Here is a 24,044-nt window from a genome sequence, read left to right on the forward strand (position 1 = left end):
CCCACACTGTAGCACCCCAGGCCCTGCACTCGCTGTCTTACCCCAGCCCAGCCCTCCCTCAGCGGGGAACCGTGCTGGATCCAGCTACAAAAGCCATGGAGAGCTAGGGTGGGGTTGAGAGCAAGTGGGTTAATCAAACAAATCACAGCAAGAGTGGGCCAAATCTGGGCTCATTTATCCTGGCGTCAGTGCAGAGTAGGTCCCCTGTCTCTGCGGCATTTGCTGCATTTACAACGGTGTTAATGAGAGCGAAAGCCAGTCTGCTGAATGTAAGCATTTTACTTAATAAAATCCCTTTGAGCCAAACACTTTGGCTTCACCTTCAGTAGCTGGCAGATGTCTGCAGATCTTATTATTCTGGTTACCAAGTGCAGAGCTAGTTTGGTTAGAAACTCGTGTGAAGTGGTACATCAAACATTGGCACTGGCCCAGCGACAGCAGAACAAGAGTACAGTGCAGAGCTCCTGCCCAGTGCCTGTGCTGGGCTGGGTCGCTTAAATCAAGAAAAGGGCCATCTGCCTTATGGAAATCACCTATTTAACACTCCAAATATTTAATCTAAACAAAAAGAAAACATTGATTCAATGCCTAGCTGCTCTGTGGTGAAAGGACAGGAGTGGAGGAACAGGACGGCTGCTCCAGAGGGGAACTTTCAAGCTGAGGTTGCGGCATAGTGTGAATATGAGATGTGAAGGTGCGAGCTAGAGGAAAGCAGAGATGTCTCCTCCCTGCCTCTGCATCCTCGGTGTATGGCTCAGTCTGTGCCTCGACACAGTCACACAGGGCCAGTTTGTACCTACTGGTTCCTCTCTCCCTCCTTTGCTCTCACACTCTCTCTCTGGCTTTATTCTGCCAGCTGACATGATGGTACCTGCATGCTGTCCATGGGAAACTGATTGAAACAGCTCAGCCTGTACTGAACTTTGTTAGGTCTGGCATTTTTACTTTTCTGAAGCTAAAAGCCCTCTTTGGGATAGGATACGTTTCATAACTGATCTATATGCTCTCCTAGCATTAGCCTCTTCTATTTCAAAATGGCAGAGGTTAAAAAACATAAAAACTTATGCCCAAACTTTGTGTGTATTCAGTGTGCAGTCACAGAGCCTGCAGCTGATTGCCCAGTCCTCTGAAATACAACCACTAGTACCTGGCTCCACCTGTTCCCCTTCACCAACATAGCTGTAGTTCTAGAAAAGATGTTTTTACCAAGATACTTGTGCCAGAAAGGCAAGAATATGGATCTGGCTTTATGAGTGAAAGGTGCTTTCTTCCTGAATCACTTAATTTGTTTGTAGATGAGCCCATTCAGAGCTCATGCTGAAACAAAACTAAATTGGATCAAAGCGATTTTAACTCTGAAGAAAGATATGCCCAGTTAAACGGTCCAACTGAAGAAGTTAATCTGAACGAATGTCCCTGAGGGTCCCTTGGTGACAAGCGCTGTGTATGACCCAGCAGCGGGACTCAGGTCCTGGCCTGTCTCCAATGACACGAGGCCAGAGAGAGTGAATGACATGAGAGTGCGGGGGGTGGATCCGCTGGGCTGATCAGCATACGATAGTGGGGGTGAATTATATAACATTCTTTTGAAATACCTGAGCTGACTGACAGCAGAAACCTCCTTTTCCTCCCGCCTGTGTGCTTTGCAAGCCCAGCTCAACACCAGAGGTGTGAAAAGGAGAGGAAAGCCAGGTGTGCAGTGGCAGGGTGAGGCAGAGTTCAGTCTGGGGGAGAGCACCGCAGCACGGCAGCGCCCAGCACTGCTCCCCACGGTCCAGGCTGCCCTCCTGCCTCTGGGCACCACTTCATTCAGCCAGGGAGCAGCCTTCGCATTTTGTCAGTAGCCCGGAGGAACCCTTCTCTGAGCCAAGACCGGTGAGCATTCGCACTCTTGTCCGCGGAGCCTATATCTTTGTCTCCTTGCTTTGGTGTCGCAAGAGGGAAGTGAGAAGTGCCTGGCGATGATTGCAGTAGGCTTGGGTTATACAAAGTGCCTTCCCTACGTCACACCCTGGCAAGGAAGCATGGCAAGGATTTCAGGTGGAGGCAGTGATGGCTTCCTTGCCCGACCTTGTGAGGCTTGGCCCCTTCCACTGTGGTGTCCTGGGGCTTCCACGGCACCTGCAGCCAGAGCTGTGACCGGGGCCCTGGGAGTCGTGGCAGACACCGCGCCGAAAGCACTGATTCAGGGGAACCGGAGTCGAGACCTTGGTCCTCGTGTCGCAACCAAACCCTTGCACCTGTGCTTGCCTTGTTCAGGCAGACCTTGCCTCCCAGGGTAGGGGAGAATTGCTTTTTATAACCCTTTCTTGGGCAATGGAGCTGGGAGAGATACTTTTCAGTGAAGATTCACCCAGGCTTTGGAAGGGGCTAGACCTCTGGACTCCATCAGCTGAGAAGCAACCAGCAAGGAGAAGATCTGTGTGTGCATACACTTGTGCATGAAGGGGGGATAGAGGAGGGTCGGAGAAAGGATCAAAGAGTATTTCTGGAGCACCAAATTTTTCTCCCTAAAATACAGAGGGCTGAATCTACACCCTGCTACATCTTCCCTGAATGTCCAGCTCTTACACTGGGATGAATTTGGCCCCTTATATTATGCATAATACAGTGAACATAGATCAGACTGCTTTTCTTCTAACTTCTGATTCATAATCCCTGGACCAGAGTCCCTTTCCTGGGACCATGCCAGCATAGGAAAGTGGCTTTACGCCAGTGGGTCCTATCAACACTAGCCAGAAACCTCAATGTGACCTTTCTCTTCCCCGACAAAGCTATCACCAGCACAGGGACAGAAGATAAGGGCTCAGTAAGTGCATTTGCAAGACGAACACTGGGAAAAAAAGTCTGTGCTTGGTATATGCAGCGTGTTTTTGAGACTGGCAGGACAGGGATTAGCCAGGTCTGAACTGATGGGACTGTTGGCTGATGGCATTCTGGGACAACTTCTCTCACCTACATCATGCCTGGAGTGAAACAGTTCCACCTTGATTTGTTGTTTGCTCCAAGCATCACATCACAGTTACGCACTCAGTGTTTCACAACTTCTCCGAGACCCCAGTCTCAGTAGACTTATAACCAAGGCCAAATTTCAGTTTTCAGCATCACCCGCTCTAACCAACACACTGGAGGACAGGATTTCCTGAAAAGCTCAGTTTGTAGCAGGGGCTCCACACATGGAGCTCTTCTCCCAGACCCAGCCCTTTATTTCAGYGCCCACGCTGCAACAGAGCTCTTGAAAAACCTGGCCTGTGCAACACAGCAACTTCCTGCCACTCTACTCTTCCTTCCACACATCACATTGCTTCAGTCAGTGTCCTGCCCTGACGGCAGAGTTTAAATCAGATCTGCAGCTTGCCACAGTCTTATCCCACCAACACCAAGATAGCTGGTTTTGCCTTTTATTCAGGGAGCAGTCACATGGTTCATTCTCTTTAATTCTGAAATCTCAAAGGTTTAACCTACTGTTTGATCTAGGGCAAGGCCAGTGATAAGCCAAGTCAAGAACTTGACTCTGTCCGAGATGCTGACATCATCAGCCTGTTTGTTTAAGATGGAATTTAATCATGGGGATATTTTTCCCTCTATACTTGCCTTGTTTATTATTTTTTCTAACTGCCAGCACTTTCGCTCAGCAGGAGAACTTCATTAAAGAGCTGTGATACAATTGGCTGATTCAGTCCTTCTGATGGCAGGCACACTGCTCAGCAAGTGATGGAGCTGAGAAATAAAGCTAAGAGAGACTTCTTGCACCAGAAACTTGGTTGGGTTTATTATCCTTCAGAAGCCTGTTGATGGTCCTGAACCTGGGCTGCAGGATATTCACGGGGGTTGGACTGGAAATCTAGAGGAAAGCTGTGGGGGTGCATCCTGGAGAAAGCCCAAGGACACTGGGAACCTGCTCAGCAATGGAATCTAGACCAAGGCTACGAGGTAGGGACAAGGCTTCTGCAGACAGACATGGTAAAACCAGGGAATGACAGTTTATCAGATAGGCTTCTGGCATGAACACAGSGACTGGGGAAGAGCCTAGGTCACTGCTTAAGCTCAGCCTGCACCAATCCTCCAAAAGGTAAAGCTTTACCCTCCAAAAAGGGTATTCCAAGGTGAARAGGACAGGCAGGGATGCCAGCACGTGCATGCCTCCAGAGGGCACTGGAATAAGTGCCTGGTAATGCAGGAAGAGAGAAGCATGTCTTCTCTTTCAGATAGCTGGCACATAGTTGGGCCTTCAAAGACAGGCATAGGCTAGAAAATCCTGAGGCTCTCTCCTGAGTCAGCTCAGGTGTGGATCAGAGCCTGGGATCAGAAACATACTACTGCTGGAACTGTGTTTTATAGCAAATCACACTTGGTTACCTATCACTGTTCACTAAAGCATCCACTGCAGGAGTGGGGCTGATGACCGCCCTTTTCTAACTCAGCTCCTATTAGCGTAATGATTCTGCTGACCTAAATTCTCCCAAAAGTTTCGGCTACATTCATCATACTTTCCTTCCTGCCCTGGACTGCCAAACCATATTGCTACACATTACTCATGTCTTCCCCGCTCCAGCTCAGACGTTAACTGCTTACCAGTGAGGAGTGAAAATATACCTACATTTGTTCATCCTGGTCCCACTGAAGTCAGTGTCAAGATGTGCATTGACTTCAGCAGTATTCACAGAAGCTGTGTCAAAAGAGGAGAGGAGAGGATCTAGTACATTCAAATCACTGCATAAGCTCTCAGCAATCTGAATTTCATTTCTTGAAACAGTCTCCTGCCTGAATTACCAGCTTTTTCCACCCCCTCTTCTATTCCTGTGTTAGGCAATGACCAACTTCGATACCTGCCATACCAAAAATAATTACCAACATCCTTGTTCAAATCTGACCACTTCCTCCCTCCACTCCCGGACTCTCCAACTTGTAGTGATTCTCCCCTCTTCCCAGGTATTGCTGGTCATAGTAAAATCAGGGTTCTCTGAAGTTCATCATCTTTCTTTGGTGAGACCCAGATCCTGTGCAGGACTAGTCCAGCAGGATGTTTTGGCATCATCATTACCAAAATGGATTGGCAACAGTTACCTTTCTGTGGATCATTTCCTAGAAGAAATCATGGACAAGTCCAATGCCTGTCACAGCAAGTGAGAAATACGAAGACTGCTGAATGTAAATGAATCCACTAGGCAGTGTAACAGGAACACCTTGGATGGAAACTGCCTTTAAGCACAGTGTCAGTATCTACCATTGCTAAGTGTGTCAGGGCTGTCCAGTCCAGCAGAGACTCACTAACTCCATTGGCTGATGGTGAAACGGAGGCATGAAAAAGGTCAAGTGACTTGCCTGAGGCAGAAAGGCAGTCACTGGCAGAGCTGAGATTAACACCCCTGTTCACCTGCCAGCCAATCCAGGACACGCTCCAGTCCCCTCCMCACGGCATYGCTCATTAGCATCATATTAAAATAYTGGTAAAAACCTCCTGTGCTGGGGAGCAGCAGCCCCCAGTGCTGAGAGAAGCCACTCCCAGGGCCTGCCTCTGCACCACGGGGAAACTATTTAGGGTGGAGATGTTCAAGGAGGGCTCCCAGACGCTGGAGGTGTCCAGTCTGTTACACTGCAGGTGGGGAGAGCCCCAGTCACATTCTTGGCTTTGCTTTTTCTTTTTTCTGGGAAAAATTTAAATGATCCAGAGATGAACCACGCCAGGCCTCGCTATGTCATCGAACGTCCTGCATATTCGGTCAGCCTCTTTGACGAAGAGTTTGAGAAGAAAAGCAGAAGTTATCCAGTTGGGGAAAAATTGAAAAACCTTTTCAGGTAACATATAATGCTATAGCTGCTCCTGGGGTACAACCAAACCAGATTTGGTCTGGAATTGGGATATAATTTGGACCTGGGGATATAGTTCCCATATTTATTCCGGTAAACCTTCTCCATGATCTTCAGGGCTTTTATGGATGAAAGACACTGGAGAAATGCAAATTGTACTGAAGCAAGTGAAATTGGTTATCTTTTCACTGCCTCAGCTGCTATGCTGTAGGGCAAATAAACGCAACAGTTTGCACTAAATACATTTGGGATTTGGGTTTCTGCTTTCCAATTCTTTTTAATAACAAAGAAAGTATAATTGGTGATGTAGGTATGGATGTGTGGATTATTCCTTTAAGCTTTCTAGCTTAGGGATTTCCTTTAATCAGCTTTAATCAGCTTTAATCAGCTTTCCAAATAAAGACAGCACTGGCTTTCCATATAGAAAGATGAATAATTCTGCTGGTTGCCATCTCAAAAATCTAGCTCCACTCCCTGGAAAAGTGAAGGCAGTATAGGAAAAGAGAGAACCATACAGGTTAGCAGGGGGGATGTGAAAAGCTGCATGTTTCAGCTCAGGAGCAATCTTCTTTCGGACAAACTTGTTTTTTTTTGACCAAGCACCTAAAAAAGTTTATCTTTGGCTCTGTGCAACTGTCCCATGAATCTTTCAGTTGTGTTTCAGCTTTACAGCTCACTTAACCCCACCTGAGAGTACTAGAAACAAAGACTCAAGATATTAAGGAGCTAAATCCTTTGCTCTGTGTGGGTTGTCTTTCACGGCTATGGCAGCACTGGGCACCTCCCATAGAGTCAGGAACGTCCCCACAATAATTTTCCATGGCATGTTCAGCCAGTTAAGTGCAAGTGCCTTGCACTCACAGGGGAGGGCTGTGCACCAAACACTGGGCTCAGGATTTGCCATGGGAAAGAGGCTGAGACATTCCTAGGAAGAGCATTCCTTGCTTTCTTCCTTGCTTCCTTCCTTATTTGTGTTTTTGTGTCTTCTCTAGATGTTCAGCTTCCAGATTCAAACTCATCCTCTTCAGCCTGTTCCCAATTCTTGCGTGGCTTCCCAAGTATAAAATTAAGGACTATGTTTTGCCTGATGTTCTTGGTGGACTCAGTGCGGGGACGATTCAGGTGCCACAAGGTGAGAAGAGGTGACTTTCCCCAATAGCCAGGCACTATGGAGTTGCTTCCTCCAGGAACTTTGGAGAGGGGATAACACTTCGTTACTTAACTTCAAGTAAAGATCCAACAGATGACTGTTGTCTGCAGGGGTTAGCTACCTTTACTGGTGACATGTATGAACCCAAGCTCTAACTCCAACCTGGCTGTCCCCAGATTTCTCTGCAGAGTCCTGTCCCTGCCCTCTTTGGCCTGCACTCTCCTGTCTGCAGAGCAGTCATCTGTGCTGGTCACAGCGCCTGGCTGGAGCTGATGCAGCAGCGCTGTGGCTTGAAACCCACTGGCAGCAAGCAGAGTCCCGCACACCTCTGCAGGATCCCGTGCTGGTGCATGTTACACTGCCTGCCCCACACTGCCTGCTGCAGCTCCTCTCCTCTTTGCATTGAGGACAGCAGGGTCAGAGAGTGAGCAGGACAGGGGGCTGACTCCAGATGCAGGGACACAGGTGACCTGCCCATATTCCTTGTGTTTTCCAGGGATGGCCTTTGCACTGCTGGCCAATCTCCCTCCCGTCAATGGGCTCTACTCCTCCTTCTTCCCCTTGGTAACATACTTCTTCCTTGGCGGTATCCATCAGATGGTCCCAGGTAAGAGTCCTTCTGCTCTACAGAGTCTGTGTAAGGCAGTTAAACACTGACTGGCTGGGCATACTGTGTGTGTCCTGGAATAGAGAGAGATGTTTGGGCAGGCCTGGTCCATCAGGTGCTTATGAGATCCCTGATTCTAGCTGCACAGCAGAGCCTCATCCCAATGATGCCATCTCCTGTGGTAGTGCCGGCTGTGGTAACGTGTTGGGTGACTTGGTCTGGACAGCCTAACCCGTCAGAGTGCTTTCCAGGACAGGAAGCTCTCTAGAGCAAACTACTGACATCGCTCTGTTGTRTTCAAGGTACTTTTGCAGTCATCAGTATTATTGTTGGGAATGTCTGCAACGAGCTGGCTCCAGAGTCGGACTTCCAGTACTTTAACCATACCACCAACGAAATCAGTGTGAACACCACAGCTCTGGAAGCAGCTAGATTGGARATCTCTGCCACACTAGCCTGCCTGACAGCCATCATACAAGTAAGGACTCTCTCTACTGCCTCTGCTGTGGCCTCTGGGCAAAGCCAACCCACACGGAGTTAGTTGGGTTCTCTCTCTGGAGCAGAGATGATGGTAGCAGATACTAGAAGAGGCCCCATTTGTAAGTGGATGATGCCTCAGAATAGAGGGTTTGGGGGGATACTGCCCCAGCTGTGGTCTTGGCACACTCAGGCTCTGTACTTTGCCATCTCAGGCTGGCAGCTTTCTAACAACTTCTTGTCTGTCCTCCTCTAGCTGTGCCTGGGATTCGTGCAGTTTGGCTTTGTTGCTATCTACCTCTCAGAGTCTTTCATCAGGGGCTTCATGACAGCGGCAGGGTTGCAGATCCTCATCTCCGTGCTCAAGTACGTCTTCGGCTTGACAGTCCCATCTTACACCGGGCCCTTAGCTATCGTCTATGTAAGTGGGTGCTCTGGACAGGGGCCTTCCCTGCACCTCCTCCCCCAGTGATCAGCATACTGCAGGCATCACTGCCACCYGCGCTTGGGAAAGAGGGACTCAGACAGGAGGAAAGGGTTGAGGGAGGAGGAATATGGCTGTCTGCACCATTCCCACCCAGCATACCCACATTGCTGCTGTTGTACCTCACATACAGTCTTATCTGAGCCCTTGTTTGGTAGTTTCTAATTGGAGGTAATGAAGAGGTTCTGGGATTTGGAGAGAACGTGAACTGTGCTGCTTTACAGCACTAGTCTTGCCCAATTATCAAACTTTTTCTATGAGCATGTTATTCAATTCCTACRCTTTCCTGCATCTTCCACTGATGCATCTTTCATCAATGCAGCTAGAACTGCATTTAACTGAACAGTACAGAGCTGGGACTGGCTGCTGATCTCTCAGCAGCAGGGTTTCTAGCACTTGTCTCACTGCATAGAGCCCCTGTCACATGTCAGGGTGTTTGCAGTTGATTGGGGTGATGAGAGTTCTCCACTATGCTGTCGATGCTGCCTGGAGTCTCTGGTTCCCCATGACACCTTCTCCTCTTCTCTCCCCTCTAGACATTCATTGATATTTGTAAAGGTCTTCCCAAGACCAATGTGGCCTCCCTCGTCTATGCCTTGGTCAGTGCTGTGCTCCTGATCATTGTTAAGGAGCTCAACCTAAAGTACATGAAAAAGATCCGGATGCCCATCCCCATGGAGATCATCATCGTAAGTGATACATGAGCTGTCCCTGCGACCCTCCAGGAGACACTCCCTCCCCTCACATTACAGTCCTTAATACAGACCTGGGACACACACTTCTGCTCACAGATGGCTCTTCATAGAGTTACTGTAATTACAGCCATTCGTGTACAGCATCTATACAGTGAATATGGTGTTACCACACATGGTTTGGGGTCAGAAATAGGGCCATCCTCCTGGAGGAGACCTCTAAACCCCAGGTCTTCCCTGTCAGACTGTATTTGCATCCTAGTGATGCCTAGGACCAGGGACATAACTGTTGCTGGAAAGKGTTTCTCTCAGCCTAAATTTGGTTCTAATTTTCTACTGTCAGCCCAGCACAGCAAGCGCCTAGTGATTCTGAGAGAGCTCACACTCCTTCTGCTTATGGCTCCTTTATCCTCTGCACTTCCAGGTCATTGTTGCAACGGCAATCTCTGGCAGCTTTAACATGCCTGAGAAGTACAACATGCCGATAGTTGGGAAGATCAGCATGGGGTAAGTGCATGTGCAAGTCTGACTCCATTTCCAAAGAATTTTCCTTCCTCCTCCTCATTCTGCAGCCTGGAAAGCACCTCACTTTCCTGCTGTATTAGCTGGCCTTGGCATCCCTCATCCCCTTCCAGGACTGTCTGGCATTGCTGCTGTGCACTGTTAAACAATTGCYGTGATCCTCTAAGGCTGTCTGCAATTTAGGCATGGGTTATGTCATTCCTGAGCACACAAGCTTCTGACCCACCGAACCTGTCTCTAGACAGTAGTGTCACAACTCCTTTTCCCCTCTGCTCTGAGTGCAGCTTCCCAGCCCCAACCCTGCCCCTGGTGAACAAGTGGAAGGACATGATAGGCACAGCTTTCTCACTCGCCATCGTGGGCTACGTGATCAACTTAGCAATGGGGAGAACTCTGGCAGCCAAGCACGGCTATGACGTGGACCCCAACCAGGTAACATTTGCTCTGGAAGGACACAGTCAAGAAACATTCCCCTCGCTCTCAGGTGTGAAAGGGAGACCTCACTGYATGAACATGAAGCTTTCAGATACACTCTGCCTAAAATACATGTGCTTCTAGCTTGCATGCAGCCTCACATGGCAGCTTGCCATGTGGRAACCATAAGGGCATAAAGCCAAGTCCTTTTCCCATGGGCTGGAGAGAGACACTATAAAAGGGAAGGAAGATTTACATTCAGCTCTCTGCTTTGCTTTCCCTCCAGAGCTAAGTCTTTGGCCCTGAGAGCTGGCCTAGAAGATATTTTTGCGGGTTGTTGGAGCATAATGAGGCATACATATTTTCCATTGAGCAGAGAAAGACCTGGATTCCTGGTGTGGCACGTAGATGCTATGAGAGGCAACACATTAAATAATCCTCTTTTGTCATCACTGGCACAGTGGTAGCTTTCAATAACAACCATGCATACCACATGAAGCCCTGCCCTTAGTGTGTCAACAGATGACAACGTGTTTATTAGCTAGGGTGCTTCCAGACTTCCCTGCTAGTAAAACCCGTCCCAGCTCTCATTGGAAGGAAAGGGTCTGGGGCACATAGCGGGGAACTCGAGCGCCCTCCCTGGGGTGAGCCTAAGCAGCCCTGGGTGAGCAGCTGAGGGCTCCGGGCAGGACTGCCAGAGGCCATGGAAAGCCTCTGCCATGCACACAGCGAACCTGGGTACCTTTCCTCCTGACTGGCAGCTCAGACCGACTGGGAGGATGGGAAAGGGAGCTGTCCTTTCTGATGAGCACGTTCCCTGGTCTCCACAGGAAATGCTGGCCCTGGGCTGCAGTAACTTCTTTGGATCCTTCTTCAAAATCCATGTGATCTGCTGCGCTCTCTCCGTCACTCTCGCTGTGGATGGGGCAGGAGGGAAATCACAAGTTAGTACTTCCTCCTCCTCTTTTCCTTATGTGATCCTACTTGAATGCGAACATTTGTAGCTGCTGCACGCTGCCAGCCTGACATCACTGCTGCGTGTCTGGAGAAGCTCCATATATGAGTGATTCATATGGTTGCTATTAAAAGCAGAATTTACTCCCCCCCTCCTCCATTTCGTTCCTTAGATGGTTCTCTGGGTGGGTCACAGATGTAGGGCTATAACTCTACATTCCTAGTCTGGTTCTCAATGACCGAGAAGAGTTACCATGTGAGGGATGTTCTCGGGGTTCTCACTGAGATATGAAAAAGCTTAACCCCTTCCCCAGAGGCAAATGTCTGCCCAGAAAAGTGCTGCAGTGACAAGTTGTGCTGTTGGCTGAAGCAGCAGGAGAGCAAAGACCAAGAAGGGGTTTAGAAAGACCCTGACACTTGCTGGTGATTTCTTTCTTTTCTGCAGGTGGCAAGCTTCTTTGTGGCACTGGTGGTTATGGTGACCATGTTGGCTCTGGGGATCTACCTTGAACCCCTTCCAAAGGTAACACAAACACGTGGAACCAGTGTGGCCACTACACCACATAGTCTACATGCCCAAGTGAAAGCACAGCCTTGCTTCAGAAAGCCCCAGACGCAAACCATTGCACAGTCTGGTTTGTTCATGGGGTGGGATCTATCTGTACTGATTCTCTGGAAGCAGGACAGGAAATAACGGTCTTTTAAATTATTATGCTCAGACCCAAGCATGACGTTTGGCAGCTTCACCCCTTCCCATTCCCTTGTGATAACTGGACCCAAGGAAGGGAGACAGTGCCTGATGGGAAAGCATCTTTTGCAAAATGCAGCATGTTCACAATGCTGGACATCTTAGCTAATACAATCCCCTTTCTTCTGCAGTCTGTCCTGGGAGCGCTTATTGCTGTGAACCTGAAAAACTCCCTCAAGCAGCTGGCTGATCCCTTCTACCTGTGGAAGAAGAGCAAGTTGGACTGTGTGAGTTCCTGGGGATGGGTGGGAGGATTCTGCTTGCAGTATGCTGGAAACTCAGCCCATGGCTGTGGGAGTCTGAACGCAGGGACAGTGGATTAGCTTCCAAGCAGGCTTTCAGGTGAAGGAGGGCAGCATGAGTCCCTTGCGGAAGGTGAGTTTCACTCGCTCAGCACAGTCATGCTTCCAACTCCTTGCTAATGAGGTCCTGAGCAATGGCAGAGTTGTCTTGCCTAGCTGAGCACTGTCATGCTTAGCACACATATCACAGAGGCCTGAACTATTACCTGCTCTGTTTAAATGCCAATCAACTGTAGGAGCCTGTTTGCCCAGAACTAGCCTAACCGGCCCTGCTCAGTATCTAGGAGTCAAAACTTAAAAACTCACACAATAGCCCTCCAGGGTGAGGAGAGCCCTTCACAGCGATAAGGACTCCAGGCACTGGTTGATGTATAAACSCAGGCAGGGGGTGTGGGGGAGTGAGAACGGAATTTGGAAATGTCTGACATAAAAAGACAGTGTTTGAACAGGACTCCCATGGCTGAGTAGTGTGTGTGGACACTGAGCCAATATCCTGTCAGGTCCCAACAAACTGCCTTATCAGAGAAATCAGAAGTCCGAAGGAGCTGACTTGAGTCATCAAGAGCTTTCCCAAAATACTGTTCAAACAGGTCCTGGAGAAGAGATGGGTTAGGAGTCCAAACCAAGATTTCACAGGGGTRTAATTATGACATGAAGTAAGAACACTCTAGCATAGGACATGAGCTACAAAAAATTGGTCCATGCTTAGGAGTTTTTCCAGTAGACAAACTGGACTGGGAATACGTTTTAATTCTGAGCTGAAATGATTATGCAGGCAAGATCCAGCAGAGAGGAAAAGCTGCTGATGTAAAGATGCTTTGTTCCCAGATTGCTAGTTTGAGCCCTCTGTCGGGAATCGTTTATGGCATCTCTGAATGGGTTTTGCTGATGGCTGGTGAGGGAGCTAGAAGGTTTGTGTCAGCAGGGAAAGGCACTGAGAGACCCTCCAGACAAGCTCTGGCAATTCATGCGAGGGCAGATGAAGCCACTGCCGCTTATCAGAGCCGGCAGAAGGGAGCACAGGCTGGCCCTGTGGGCTCCGCAGCCCCCAGCCCAACGTGCAAGCGGACCCCACAAGGGATGGTGGTCTGAGTGGAGGTGAATGGTGCTGCCCAGGGACCTGACCAGCTCTGTTAGAAGGAACAGCCTGGCTGCACCTCTCTGCCAGAAGCAGCCACTGAAGCAGTCAGCAGAGGTGACTGGCTGTCAGAAACCTCTTTGCTTTGCTCCGTGTGAATCACCCAGCTGCCTTGGCACAGCCAGACCCATTGCACAGGTATGCCCAGGGTGTGCTGTTTTCCCTGAGCTAATGGAGCAAAGCTCTTGTCACTGGCAGCCGTGAACGATCCACGCTGTGCTGCAGGGAGCGTGGGGCCCAGGCAAGTGCCAATGGGGTGAACTGCATTCCCCTGACTTTAATCTCCCTGGAATTTGAACTAGATTCAGTGTACTTCCTGTCCCAAAAATTGGGATACACCATTGCTGGGTGTGATGTCAGGCCACTGGCGTTCTTCACCCCACATCTGGCTCCGTTTCAGTGCTAACTGTAGGGATCACTGCACAGATGTACTCCAGTATAAAGCCAGGATGGAGAGGAGCCCTTAATCTCCATTTATATGCACCATTCTTAATCCGACATGAAGATGCTGAAGTCTTCAAAGTTACCCTGGCTTGACCAAGGTCAAAGCCTGTCCCTTAACAGTCTTGAGGATGGGATTAAAATCCTCTGATAATGATTCTCAGAGAGCATAGCTATATACTTAGGCAGGACTAATTTCATACGGAGGGAGATGCTTGAATGCTAATACATAAAAATGACAAATGACAGAGTTCTGAGCTGAGAGGTGGAGCAGGTTTTGGTATGCTCTGTCATACTCTGCCATCAAATCTGCTCTGTGTTCAGGTGATTTGTAGTAGGTGTTCAGACAGTTTTCAGATAGATGCTCATTCCTTCTAAAGTACTCTGAGAGCAGGATCTTTCTTGGGGGTGGGAGCAGTTATACAGCAGCAGATGGCCTGATCTGCAGGAGCCTTTTCCTTGACTAGTTAGGCAGATATTTTTTGAACTGAATGAATGATGCAGGTGTTCATGTAACTAGGAAGAAATGCACTGGCTGCTTTTAAAGCTTAAAAACTGGGGCTTCTGGCAAGCTTCCCAGCAATGATGTTTCATGAGAAAACATGCAACAAACCGTATAATAATAATAGCTGCAAAATTCAGGCCTTATTCTTTCGATCCTCATCTGTGTCCAGTGTCCAGTGTACAAGTATAGGGCCATCTTCCACCCATGACAGTGCTCCAGCCCATGGCACAGTGAAATGACCTCCATGCTCTTGTCTCTCTGCAGTTGGTGTGGCTAGTGAGCTTCCTGTCCGCTTTCTTCCTGAGCCTGCCCTACGGAGTCGCTGTGGGCGTGGGATTTTCCGTGCTGGTAGTGGTTTTCCATACTCAGTTGTAAGTATTGGTGTAGTTACAAAAAACAGAAGAGAAGGAAAATCCTCCAGTTGTAGAATAAATGATACRTTATTTTTATAACTGACCTCTGGCCCGCGTTTCGCAGGAACGTGCAGCAGGAGCCTGGGGGAGCGCAGGTGTCCTCCCCAGCTCCTGGAATGTGCAAACAGGAACGGCAGGCGTTAATTTACTGCCTGCATTCCCGCTCCCGTGCACGGTTAGCGATGTGCACATCCCAAGGCAGGGGCAAGTCCGAAGGTATTTACTTCACCAAGAAGAGCTACCTGCATAGTTCCTAGGAGAAAACCCTGTTCATAAAAGAAGTGAGCCTCATATATATGCAGAGATTGGCATGAAGTTTACACACCAAAGTCCTTTATTAGTATTTCCCAGACTGGGACCTGAAGTGGAGTTAGGACAGTTGTCTGTTTGGTAGCTTAAGTCAGCATCTGGGATGGGGAGCCCTGCAAGAAGTGAGGATTACAGCCAGATGTGGCAGTGGGAACCAGCCTGCCAAGCACTGCCCTAGGAACTGCTGCAGCCCCACGTTAGGAATCTCACTTGAAAAACAACGTTGTCCTGTTTTGCCAACATCCAAGTAGACCCTGCATGGCTGAAATCTAAGTATTTTCATAAAGCAAAACTTCAAATCATGGTATGGAGAATGAACAGAAGCAGTTTTCTTCCCCTGCAATATTTACTCTATTTCTGGTTGTCTCTTTTCTCCTAGCCGTAACGGTTCTGCCCTGGGCCAAGTAACTTCCACTGACATCTACAAGAACCCTAAGGCCTACAACAAGGTAAGCAGAAGCTAAAATCTCCTCAGCAAAACCTTGTTTTGCCACTGCTACCCGATGTGATCAGGAGACGCATGCCCTGTTTCTGTCTCAGAGAGACTGTTTGCCACTAGTTTCAGAAGTGGCAAGAGAGCTGCTCTTCACAGCTCTGGCCTTCCCAGTTACCTGCTACCTGTCCAGCTTTTCTCCCTACCCCACCACATCGGCATCCCCTTCACCTTCCAGCATGGGAAAGCGAAGGGGAGGGCTCCCATATGGCCCAAAGCTAAGCACTATTAAAAGTCATCTGAAGCTTCATTGCCAGACCTGCTCACTCCCTACTTTTATGTTCTCTTGCTGCCGCTGCTGCAAAGGGGAGAAAAATCAACCTGAACTCCCAACCACCTTGCACCCCACACAGGTCCTGGTAGGTCTGGTTCGAGCTCTCATTTCTGTTGCAGATACATGAACTTAACGGGATTAAAATTGTGACCTACTGCTCCCCACTGTACTTTGCCAACTCAGAGATATTCCGGGAGAAGATTATAGCCAAGGTGAGCAATCTCCTAAATTTCTGTTTGCGGCATAATCCTAAATGGCCCTTATTATCTCCTGTCTCGCCACTTTGAGATAATTAAGCTTGGGATCATCATGAAAGATGGTCACATCCATCCTCTACTCTTCTAGAGTCCAGTCCTTTCCTCTCTGATCCTCAGGACTGTTTGTAGATCTCATATTAGAGGTTATGCCTGAATCCTGGCAAGGATCTTGTCCAAGCTCTTCCAAAGCAGAGTCATCCTGCTACTGCAAGTCCCTCCTCCCTGCATGTACAAGTATCTTGCATTACGGAGGATGTTGCTGTTTGGTTGCTATCATGATCACCTTACTCAGTTGTACAGCTGCTGCTGCCCTCTGTGCCACCACACTCTACATGCCTAGGCCGGGAAATAGCAGGAAAGACTCCCTGACCACGGGGTTTAACAAACTTTTTCAAAGCCAACTCTATTTTCCACAGACCGGGGTGGATCCCAGTAAAGTGTACTTAGCCAGGAAGAAATTTGTGAAACGGCAGAAGAATGGAACTGCACAACCACCAACAAACCTACCAAAATTTCTACTGAGGCAGAACAAGGTAACTCACTTTGGATTCCTGAAGTTGCTGTATAAGCCCCCCAAATCCCCACCAAATAACTCCTCTGGTCATAGAATTTTCCGCCTTGCTCTGTCTGCATGGTCACAGGTATCCATCACGTGCCTCCCTTCCTTCCCATCCACAGCCCCATTCCTCCCAATAGTCAAAAGCCTAAGACGCAGGAGCATTGGAAATTGCTGGGAAAAAGAAAGTGGCTGAGAAGGTCAGAACAGAAACATAGTGAACAAATTGCTGGAAACTGGGCTTGCCCTGATGTATCTATGTCAGCATTTCAGTTCAAAAGCACCCTTTTGAAGCACATCTCCCAGTCATCCCAGCTTCATGCACTTTGGTTTACATTCCTGAGCAGTCTTGAAGCAAGTGAACAGGAATCATTTCAAATTAACTAAGGCACTCCAAGCCCAAGGGACATTCAGTCAACAGGACTAGGCTAGAGTTAGTCCAGATTAAAATACCTGATGCTACTGAAGTATCTTAGGTGCATTCACACGTCAGGATCTCAGCCTGAGCTGACAGCTGTGCTCAGTATCTGGGAAGGTCCTGCATGCATTTGGGTGTAAGGAGGAAGAGATTATTTCTTGCAGCACTGGATCACAGAGGCAATCCTGCCCTAACTGTGCATCTTTGCTTTGCTATAGACCTTGTCTTTGCAAGAGCTCCAGAAAGATTTTGAAAGCACCTCTCCAACAGATACCAATAACAACCAGACGACTGCTAACGGTGCCAGCATCTCTTACATCACATTCTGCCCTCCTGCTAACAGTGCTGGGCAGGTGCACACCTCCAGTGAGCTGGGCAGCACCACCAGTCTGCGAGGAAGCACCGTCAGCGTCATGCCTGCAGCAGATGTTGACCCTATGACGACAGCACCGCCCTATGTCAGCTTCCACACCATCATCCTCGACATGAGTGGAGTGTGCTTTGTGGATCTCATGGGCACAAAAGCACTGGGCAAGGTCAGTTCTCTACTACTAACGTAGCCGAGCAATGTTAGTCAAGTTATAGCCAAGCTGGTAATAGAATTATTACTAGAATAGCATAGACTAGTAATAGAAGCTTCTCGTAATAGAAGTCAGTCAAGTTATAGCCAAGTTAGTAATACAAGGTTTGTGTGGCTTTCTCCTTTAGCATCCTCAGGGCACATGCAAAGCCTTGGATAAAAGCCTTTATGCATAAACCCAAAACTGGAGCAGCAGTGTTATTAATCCTCTCTCTCCCTCTTATCCCTTATAGTTGTGTTCCAGTTATCAGAAGATTGGGATTAAAGTGTTCTTGGCAAACGTGCATGGTAAGAATCCCCAAAGAGCATATTTCCATATGATCTTCCCCATTTCTGTGCTCACGGCAAACAGGAGATCTTTTTGTTTTCTTTATGCAAGCTGTGCTAGCTGTCAGCCTCCCATTGGAGCAAATCAGAACAGATGAGATGGAAGAAAGGAAGGAGAAAGGCTGTTCTTACCGTGTGAAATAGGTTCTTTCATTTGTGATGTGATATGGCTGGAGCATCTCCACAGTTAGCATTTAGCAAAATAGTTCCCTACATCCATATTTCTGCAGCAAACCTGTTTCTTTCCTACCCAGCCTGGCCTTGCTTTAGCTCAGAGGATGGCTATCAGCCATGCTCACTTTCAAAGGTTTTCTTCTTTAGTTTCTTCCTTGCTGTTCATGTATCTTTCCTTTCTTCAGCCCAGGTGTACAACGACATTAGCACAGGTGGAGTCTTTGAGGAAGGAGGCCTGGACCGAAGTCACATCTTCTTGACTATCCATGATGCCGTGTTGTTTGCACTGGCAAATATCAAAGAAGTTGTCCACCCTCCCATCTTAGAAGAGGTAAATTTTCTCCCAAGTCTTGCTCCGACTCACAGTACCRTAGTATCAGGTTCTCACATGGTCAGCACAAAGGAAGAGAAACAGCTCACTACTGCACCTAGTGAAGTTTCTTGTTTATCTCAAGTGGTAAAGGTCTAAATCCAACAAAATACTTCACCTCCTAATTCTCATGTATAGGCCGAGTACCTGCTCATTTCATTGATTTCAGAAGCTTAAACGTTTTCTCCAAATGCCTAACTGGGAGATGAACATTGTCCCAACCTATAGAAGCCAAAAGAGCTGTGTCAGGACTATGCCCTCAGTTTGGTGTTGGCTGGAACATGCAGCTGCACCCAAGAGCAGAATTTGGCCCTTAGAAATGGAGGCAAAGCACTTCTGTCTGCCTTTGGACAGCCCCAGCATCCACGAAAGCTTCCCTTGGTGGGAGGAGAAAAGGCTGAGGCAGGAAATGTGGCATATGCTGACAACATGGGGTCAGACAGGTTATTTCTGCGGATATGGGTTGGTTTATTGCATGATAACTGGAGCTCAAACCAGCGCAGTATTAGCCAGTTATCTCACATGAGTAAGTTAAGGTACCCGATATCTCTGCAGTGTGATATGTAAACACCAGCTCGGTCAGGGAAGATACGCAGCTGAAACAGGATTTCTTCTGCGCCCCTTCTTGCTGGGTGGGCATCTTCCTCCGAGCAAGTGTGATGGTTTTAAGCCTGGGCTAGTTATGTTTTCATTCCTTTCTGTCCTGCACTCTGCTGATATGTGGATTTGATTCCTTCCTGCACAGAGGCCAAATCAGACTGAGCTCTCCATCTATGACGAGTCTGTGGATGAAAGCAGTGCAGAGTTCAAGAACTTGGAGGAGGTTAGTCCTAGTGCCAGGGGTCACATATTCAGCTGTGGACATAAGGGAGAAATCAGAAGTCCTGGTTGGGATTGATTAGATGGGGTGTTCCCTGTGCCACTGCCAAGCAAATTGCTAGCAACAGTAACTCTTTGAAAAGTTAATTGCAGGACTAAGTTAAAATCCCTGTCATGAGCAGTTCTGGCAGGAACCTGAATGAACAAGCAGCTGGGCTAGCTCCACAAGGGAATCCTTTAATCCATTCTGGGCGACACAGCTCAGATTCACAGTCAGACCCCACAAACTGGGGTGAGTTTGGAGAACAGGGTTTAGCTCAAGCCCAAAACAGGCTCCACCAGTCAAGTTTTCAGCACAGGCATCATAAATGCKAAAGTGATCTGCAGCCACTGAACCCAGGTCCCTGGAAGGACGCTCCTTCCAGCGCTAACCTTCCCCATGCTATCAACGAACAGCCAGAAACAGAGCAACATCTGCACAGCCAGCTTTCCCTTGTGGAGGAGGGCTGGGAAGGGTCGGAGTTTCTGGTGGTGTTTCTCTGCAACTGAATCACTGCTGAGCTGCTTTGCTGGGTTTGTGCCCTGCCATGGCCTCAGCCTAACCCAGCGTGCCTTGTGTGCCCTTCAGGAGATGTTTGGAAGCATGTTCCACTCAGAGGCGCAGACAGCTCTGTGAGCGTGTGGGGAGCGTCAGAGCGCTGGCAAACCCTTCAGATCAGAGTCCTGTCTCCCACCCCTTCACGAAGAACTGCACTCCTGTCTGGGGATACAATCAGTTTGCAAAGGAAGGGGCCATCACACCTCTTGAACTGATACCTTCTTCCCTCCTGCTTGCTCAGCTTCTGGTTATTCAGAGCAATGAACTCCGGAGCAGGCAACAGAAAACTACGGAAGCAGGAACTCAGGAAATGCTGTTCCATTAATTACAAAAGAGAAGTGTGTTCGTTTGATGGCAGGTGCCTTAATGACTGGAATGATTAGTCACTATTGCCAGCCAAGTGCCCTCCTTTGTCTCACTCCAGAACACAATTGCACTCTTCAACCCATATAGGCATTACATAATTTGGGCATCTCCCTTCTTTCTTTTTTTTCCTCCCTCTTTTTCTGATGAAGTGAAATAGAAGGAAATACTATGAGCCCTTCATGGCTTTGATTCATGAGCAAAAGCAACTCTTGCAAGGTGCAATGATGCAGCTTTGTAAGGTAATGTTTTACCAAGTGCACTGACGTCCAAGGGAGTCTGCACAGTAAGTGCAAACCCTTGAATTTCCCTATGTTTCTGTGTAGCACCAYCTCTACCTTTTCTGTGGCCCTATGATCCCCCTGCACTGCTCCCTCTGCAACCCAAAGTCCCAGAACCACTGCCTGAAACCAGTGCCATATTTCTGACACCCTGAAGATCTTGGTACACTGTCTCAGTAGGGCTGCTTTCTGGATTACCCTTTTTTTTTTTTTTTTTTTGGCTAACAGGACTATTTTGTAATCAGAACTAAGAACTCCTTGTTACTGTGTGTTATATGCACAGATTGGCCTGCTTACAGAATTAGGGTCCAGTTCAAACTCCTCTGAAGTATTTTAGGGATCTGTCTACTGACTGGACTGGGTTTTGGATAAGGCTCTTAGACTGTGGATGTCATGAAAGCAGTAATTCCAAAGGTGCTCTGACCCTCTACCCATTTTCTTTTTGACTGGAATGACCAAAAGATTCAGTTCAGAACACGGACAAGTGTTTTGGGCAGATCTGTTTTTTCCAGATCATTTTGATCACAAGTAGCAAACTGAGGGAGAGCGCAGAGAGCCCCCTCTGCACACTTTTCATGATGTCATAGATCCAGAGCAGTGAAAGTGAAATTTCAGCATATTTTTTAACCTTCCCTGCAACCAGGGAACGGCCCAAGTGACACCCTGTACTATGTAGGGCTTCTGATAAATGGCTCTTAAATGGTCACTCATTCAGCAAAAGAAACCTCTTTTATATTGTGTGATCTTTCCATAACAATTTTCTACTGCATGTTTGATGATTTTCATTAAAATTCACCACAGGCTGATGCTACAAGGATCGTCTACCTCTCAGGCAAACAAGCTTGACTCACTAACCCACACACAGACAGATGAGATCTTAATCATTTCTAAAAATCTAACATTCTTTTATATATGAGTGATATTAATAACAGCTGCTATTTTAGTTTTCTTTTCCAATGCCTTCCCTTCTTACCCGGTGCTAATGCTATGACAGTTATGACAAGATGGCAATATAAAGCCTGAAAAAAATCAAGCATAAGCCAAGGGTTAAAGGGACCCTTCTTCAGTGCATTTCAACCTCAAACATGGGTTTTATGAAAATAAGGTTATTAAAAAATTTGAACAAGGACACATACTGGTATGTCTTCAACTGCAATGAAAACAACTCTTTCCGTCTGAATTTTAAATCCTCTTACAAAGTATTTCCAGCACTGACATACAATGCAAGAGCAAACAAAACTGAACAGTAACGGAAGTAAAACTTGACTGTTTGTTTTCTTTCCATGAGTTAAAAAAAAAAAAAAGAGTGGCCTTAATAATGAAAGTAAATTATATTTTTAAAGGTTATTTCTATTTTAATAATCTAAGATATTAAATATATTAACACACTTTAATATACAGTTTTGAAGTATATAAATATTATCGAGCTTATACACATTGCTGGAAGGCTCTTTAAGAAGAGAAAGTGGAGTTTCCCTACAGCTCCCAGATGTCTCATTTTTAAGGAAAACAGAGCTTCATGAACTATTATAGATAGACAGCCATTCCAGGTAATAAAATGAGGGCCCTGCCAGTTTGGTTTTGTGTAACATCTCATTAATTAAGTCACCACTTCTCTACCTCAGTTCCAGATTATGTGGTGCAAGAGAGAGTAATTAAATCAATGGAAGTTAGTTTCCAAAAGGAAAACTAAACTAACTAAACTAAACTAAACCCACTAACTAAAGGTTATTTTTTATTTTGGTCTCAGTGAGACAGCAGTGATTTTTCCAGGACTGTCTTTTGTTCCCTAAACTAAAATCAAGATATTAATTCTCTTAAATTATCTTTGAGGCTGATTACTCATGGTCTTTCACTCTACTGCCTGACCGATTCTTTTACTTGCTGGTTAGAAAATAACAACAAAGAATTTGGTGCAATGGAACAAGCAATTATTTCACAGTAGCGAATCAATATTTCTGTATCTCAGAGGTGGTGTCACTTTAAATGAGGAAAATTCCAATTTCCGGTTCTTCATTCAGGGTGAATCATAGCAGACTTACTGCACAGTCTCAAGGGCCTGACAGACCAAGTGCAGGAAGCCTCAAAGCGACAGATCATGCATAAAAATTAGATTGTATTTCTCGAAGTTCCTACAAGTGTAATGGATGGAATGTCAAGAGAGATGGCTTGAAAGTAGCAGCCCCAACTGTATGCTCTGCAATTTTGATGACCCAGGACGAAGGATACTTCACTTCTGTAGCCAAGGGCCGAGCCTGGCAATAAATGTAATATCAATGGACAGATGGTATTGCTGGAGGCGCAGGTACCACTGAGAACTAACCTTGACAATCCCATGTCTTCAAAGGTCACATTCACCAGTCTGGAAAATAAATGAAATGAAGCAAAATAAATCAAAGGAAATAGCCATGATTTGCACTTGTTTTTCAAAAGTTCAGTGTGACCAACTCAAAGTCTTTATTTCCAGGTGCCTGAACAAGACGACTAGGGAAGCTCAAATTTATGCTGGGGTAAAAAATGTTAAATTTCCATTGTCCTTTTATTGCTCTTAAAGTAACAGTGATATTGATGTGTAATGGCTCTAAAGCCTTACTTGATAACTGCATGATGTATAACCAGCTCAAAATGTTTGTAATTTATTTAATTTAATATTGGTTTGGTTCTTTTTTGATAATAAAGAATGTGTGAACAATCATCTGCTTCTTCTGCTGATCTGAGAGCAGGCTTTTCCTGGCAGCTCCTATCCAGCATTAAACAAGCCAGGATTGTTTTAACCAAGGAGACATGGGAGACATCCTCAAATTCAGTGCAAGACTGCTGTAAAGAAGGAAAGAATAATCTCGGCATTGTGCTCCGTGGTGAAACCGGGCAAGAAGAGACGTGCTWATATTGCTGCAGAGAAGAGTGAGGTTGAACAGTAGGATAAACCTGCTGAAGATAAGTATTGCTAAGCACAGGGCCAGATTTCTGGGGCAGGTTGCGACTGTTTTCAAAACCAGGCTGTTTTCAGCTGTGTCGGGGCAGGGTTTGCTCACCGTGCGCTTGCCTCAGGGCTCCCGTCGGCCTGCTCCTGACGAACCAGGCTCCTCCTGCCCAGCACACGGTGCCCCATGCGAGCCCGGCATGTTTACTCCCTAAAGACACCCCTTTTCCCCCTAAAACGCCATTTCAGGAGCAGCGGCCTGCACCAGCCGCCTTGGCACCTCCTGGCCTCCTGCAGGCCCCTGGGCCTGGGTGAAGGGATATGCGTGTTGCTCGCCGCTGCGCACCCACAGCACCTCGCGGCCCACAGGCACCGCTAGCCACGGCTTCCCAGGGCCCTCGGGATAAGTTACATGGAGCTTTCCCGCAGGGAAGGAACCCGAGCGTCCCGGCGCTGGACCCTCCCTCCCACCAGGCCTCCGCCATATCCCCCATGCCGCAGCGCAGGACTACAACTCCCACAATGCCTTGCCTTGGGGGCGGGGACAATACCCCCCATTGGCCGGCCGCGCTGCGGGTGGGCGCGCGGCGATTGGCGGGCGGCCACGCCCGTCGTCGCTCCTCGGCGGGGCGGGGCGGCCGCGC

The 24,044-nt window shown here is 47.6% G+C and overlaps 1 protein-coding gene across 1 annotated transcript; it reads left to right on the forward strand.

The window, feature by feature from the left end:
- Positions 1-5,674: 5,674 nt before the first annotated feature.
- SLC26A9 (solute carrier family 26 member 9) lies at positions 5,675-19,911 on the forward strand. The gene is made up of 20 exons (XM_026077178.1): positions 5,675-5,799; positions 6,804-6,943; positions 7,458-7,568; positions 7,871-8,046; positions 8,302-8,466; positions 9,066-9,218; positions 9,646-9,728; positions 10,028-10,175; positions 10,988-11,101; positions 11,557-11,634; positions 11,991-12,086; positions 14,510-14,616; positions 15,347-15,416; positions 15,854-15,946; positions 16,408-16,524; positions 17,184-17,501; positions 17,779-17,833; positions 18,232-18,377; positions 19,162-19,239; positions 19,864-19,911. Exons 1-20 carry the CDS (start codon positions 5,675-5,677, stop codon positions 19,909-19,911), a joined length of 2,421 nt encoding a protein of 806 aa, XP_025932963.1.
- Positions 19,912-24,044: the final 4,133 nt, after the last annotated feature.

Source organism: Apteryx rowi, unplaced genomic scaffold (assembly GCF_003343035.1).
Source record: "Apteryx rowi isolate R43461 unplaced genomic scaffold, aptRow1 scaffold_45, whole genome shotgun sequence".
NCBI classification, from domain to species: Eukaryota; Metazoa; Chordata; class Aves; order Apterygiformes; family Apterygidae; genus Apteryx; species Apteryx rowi.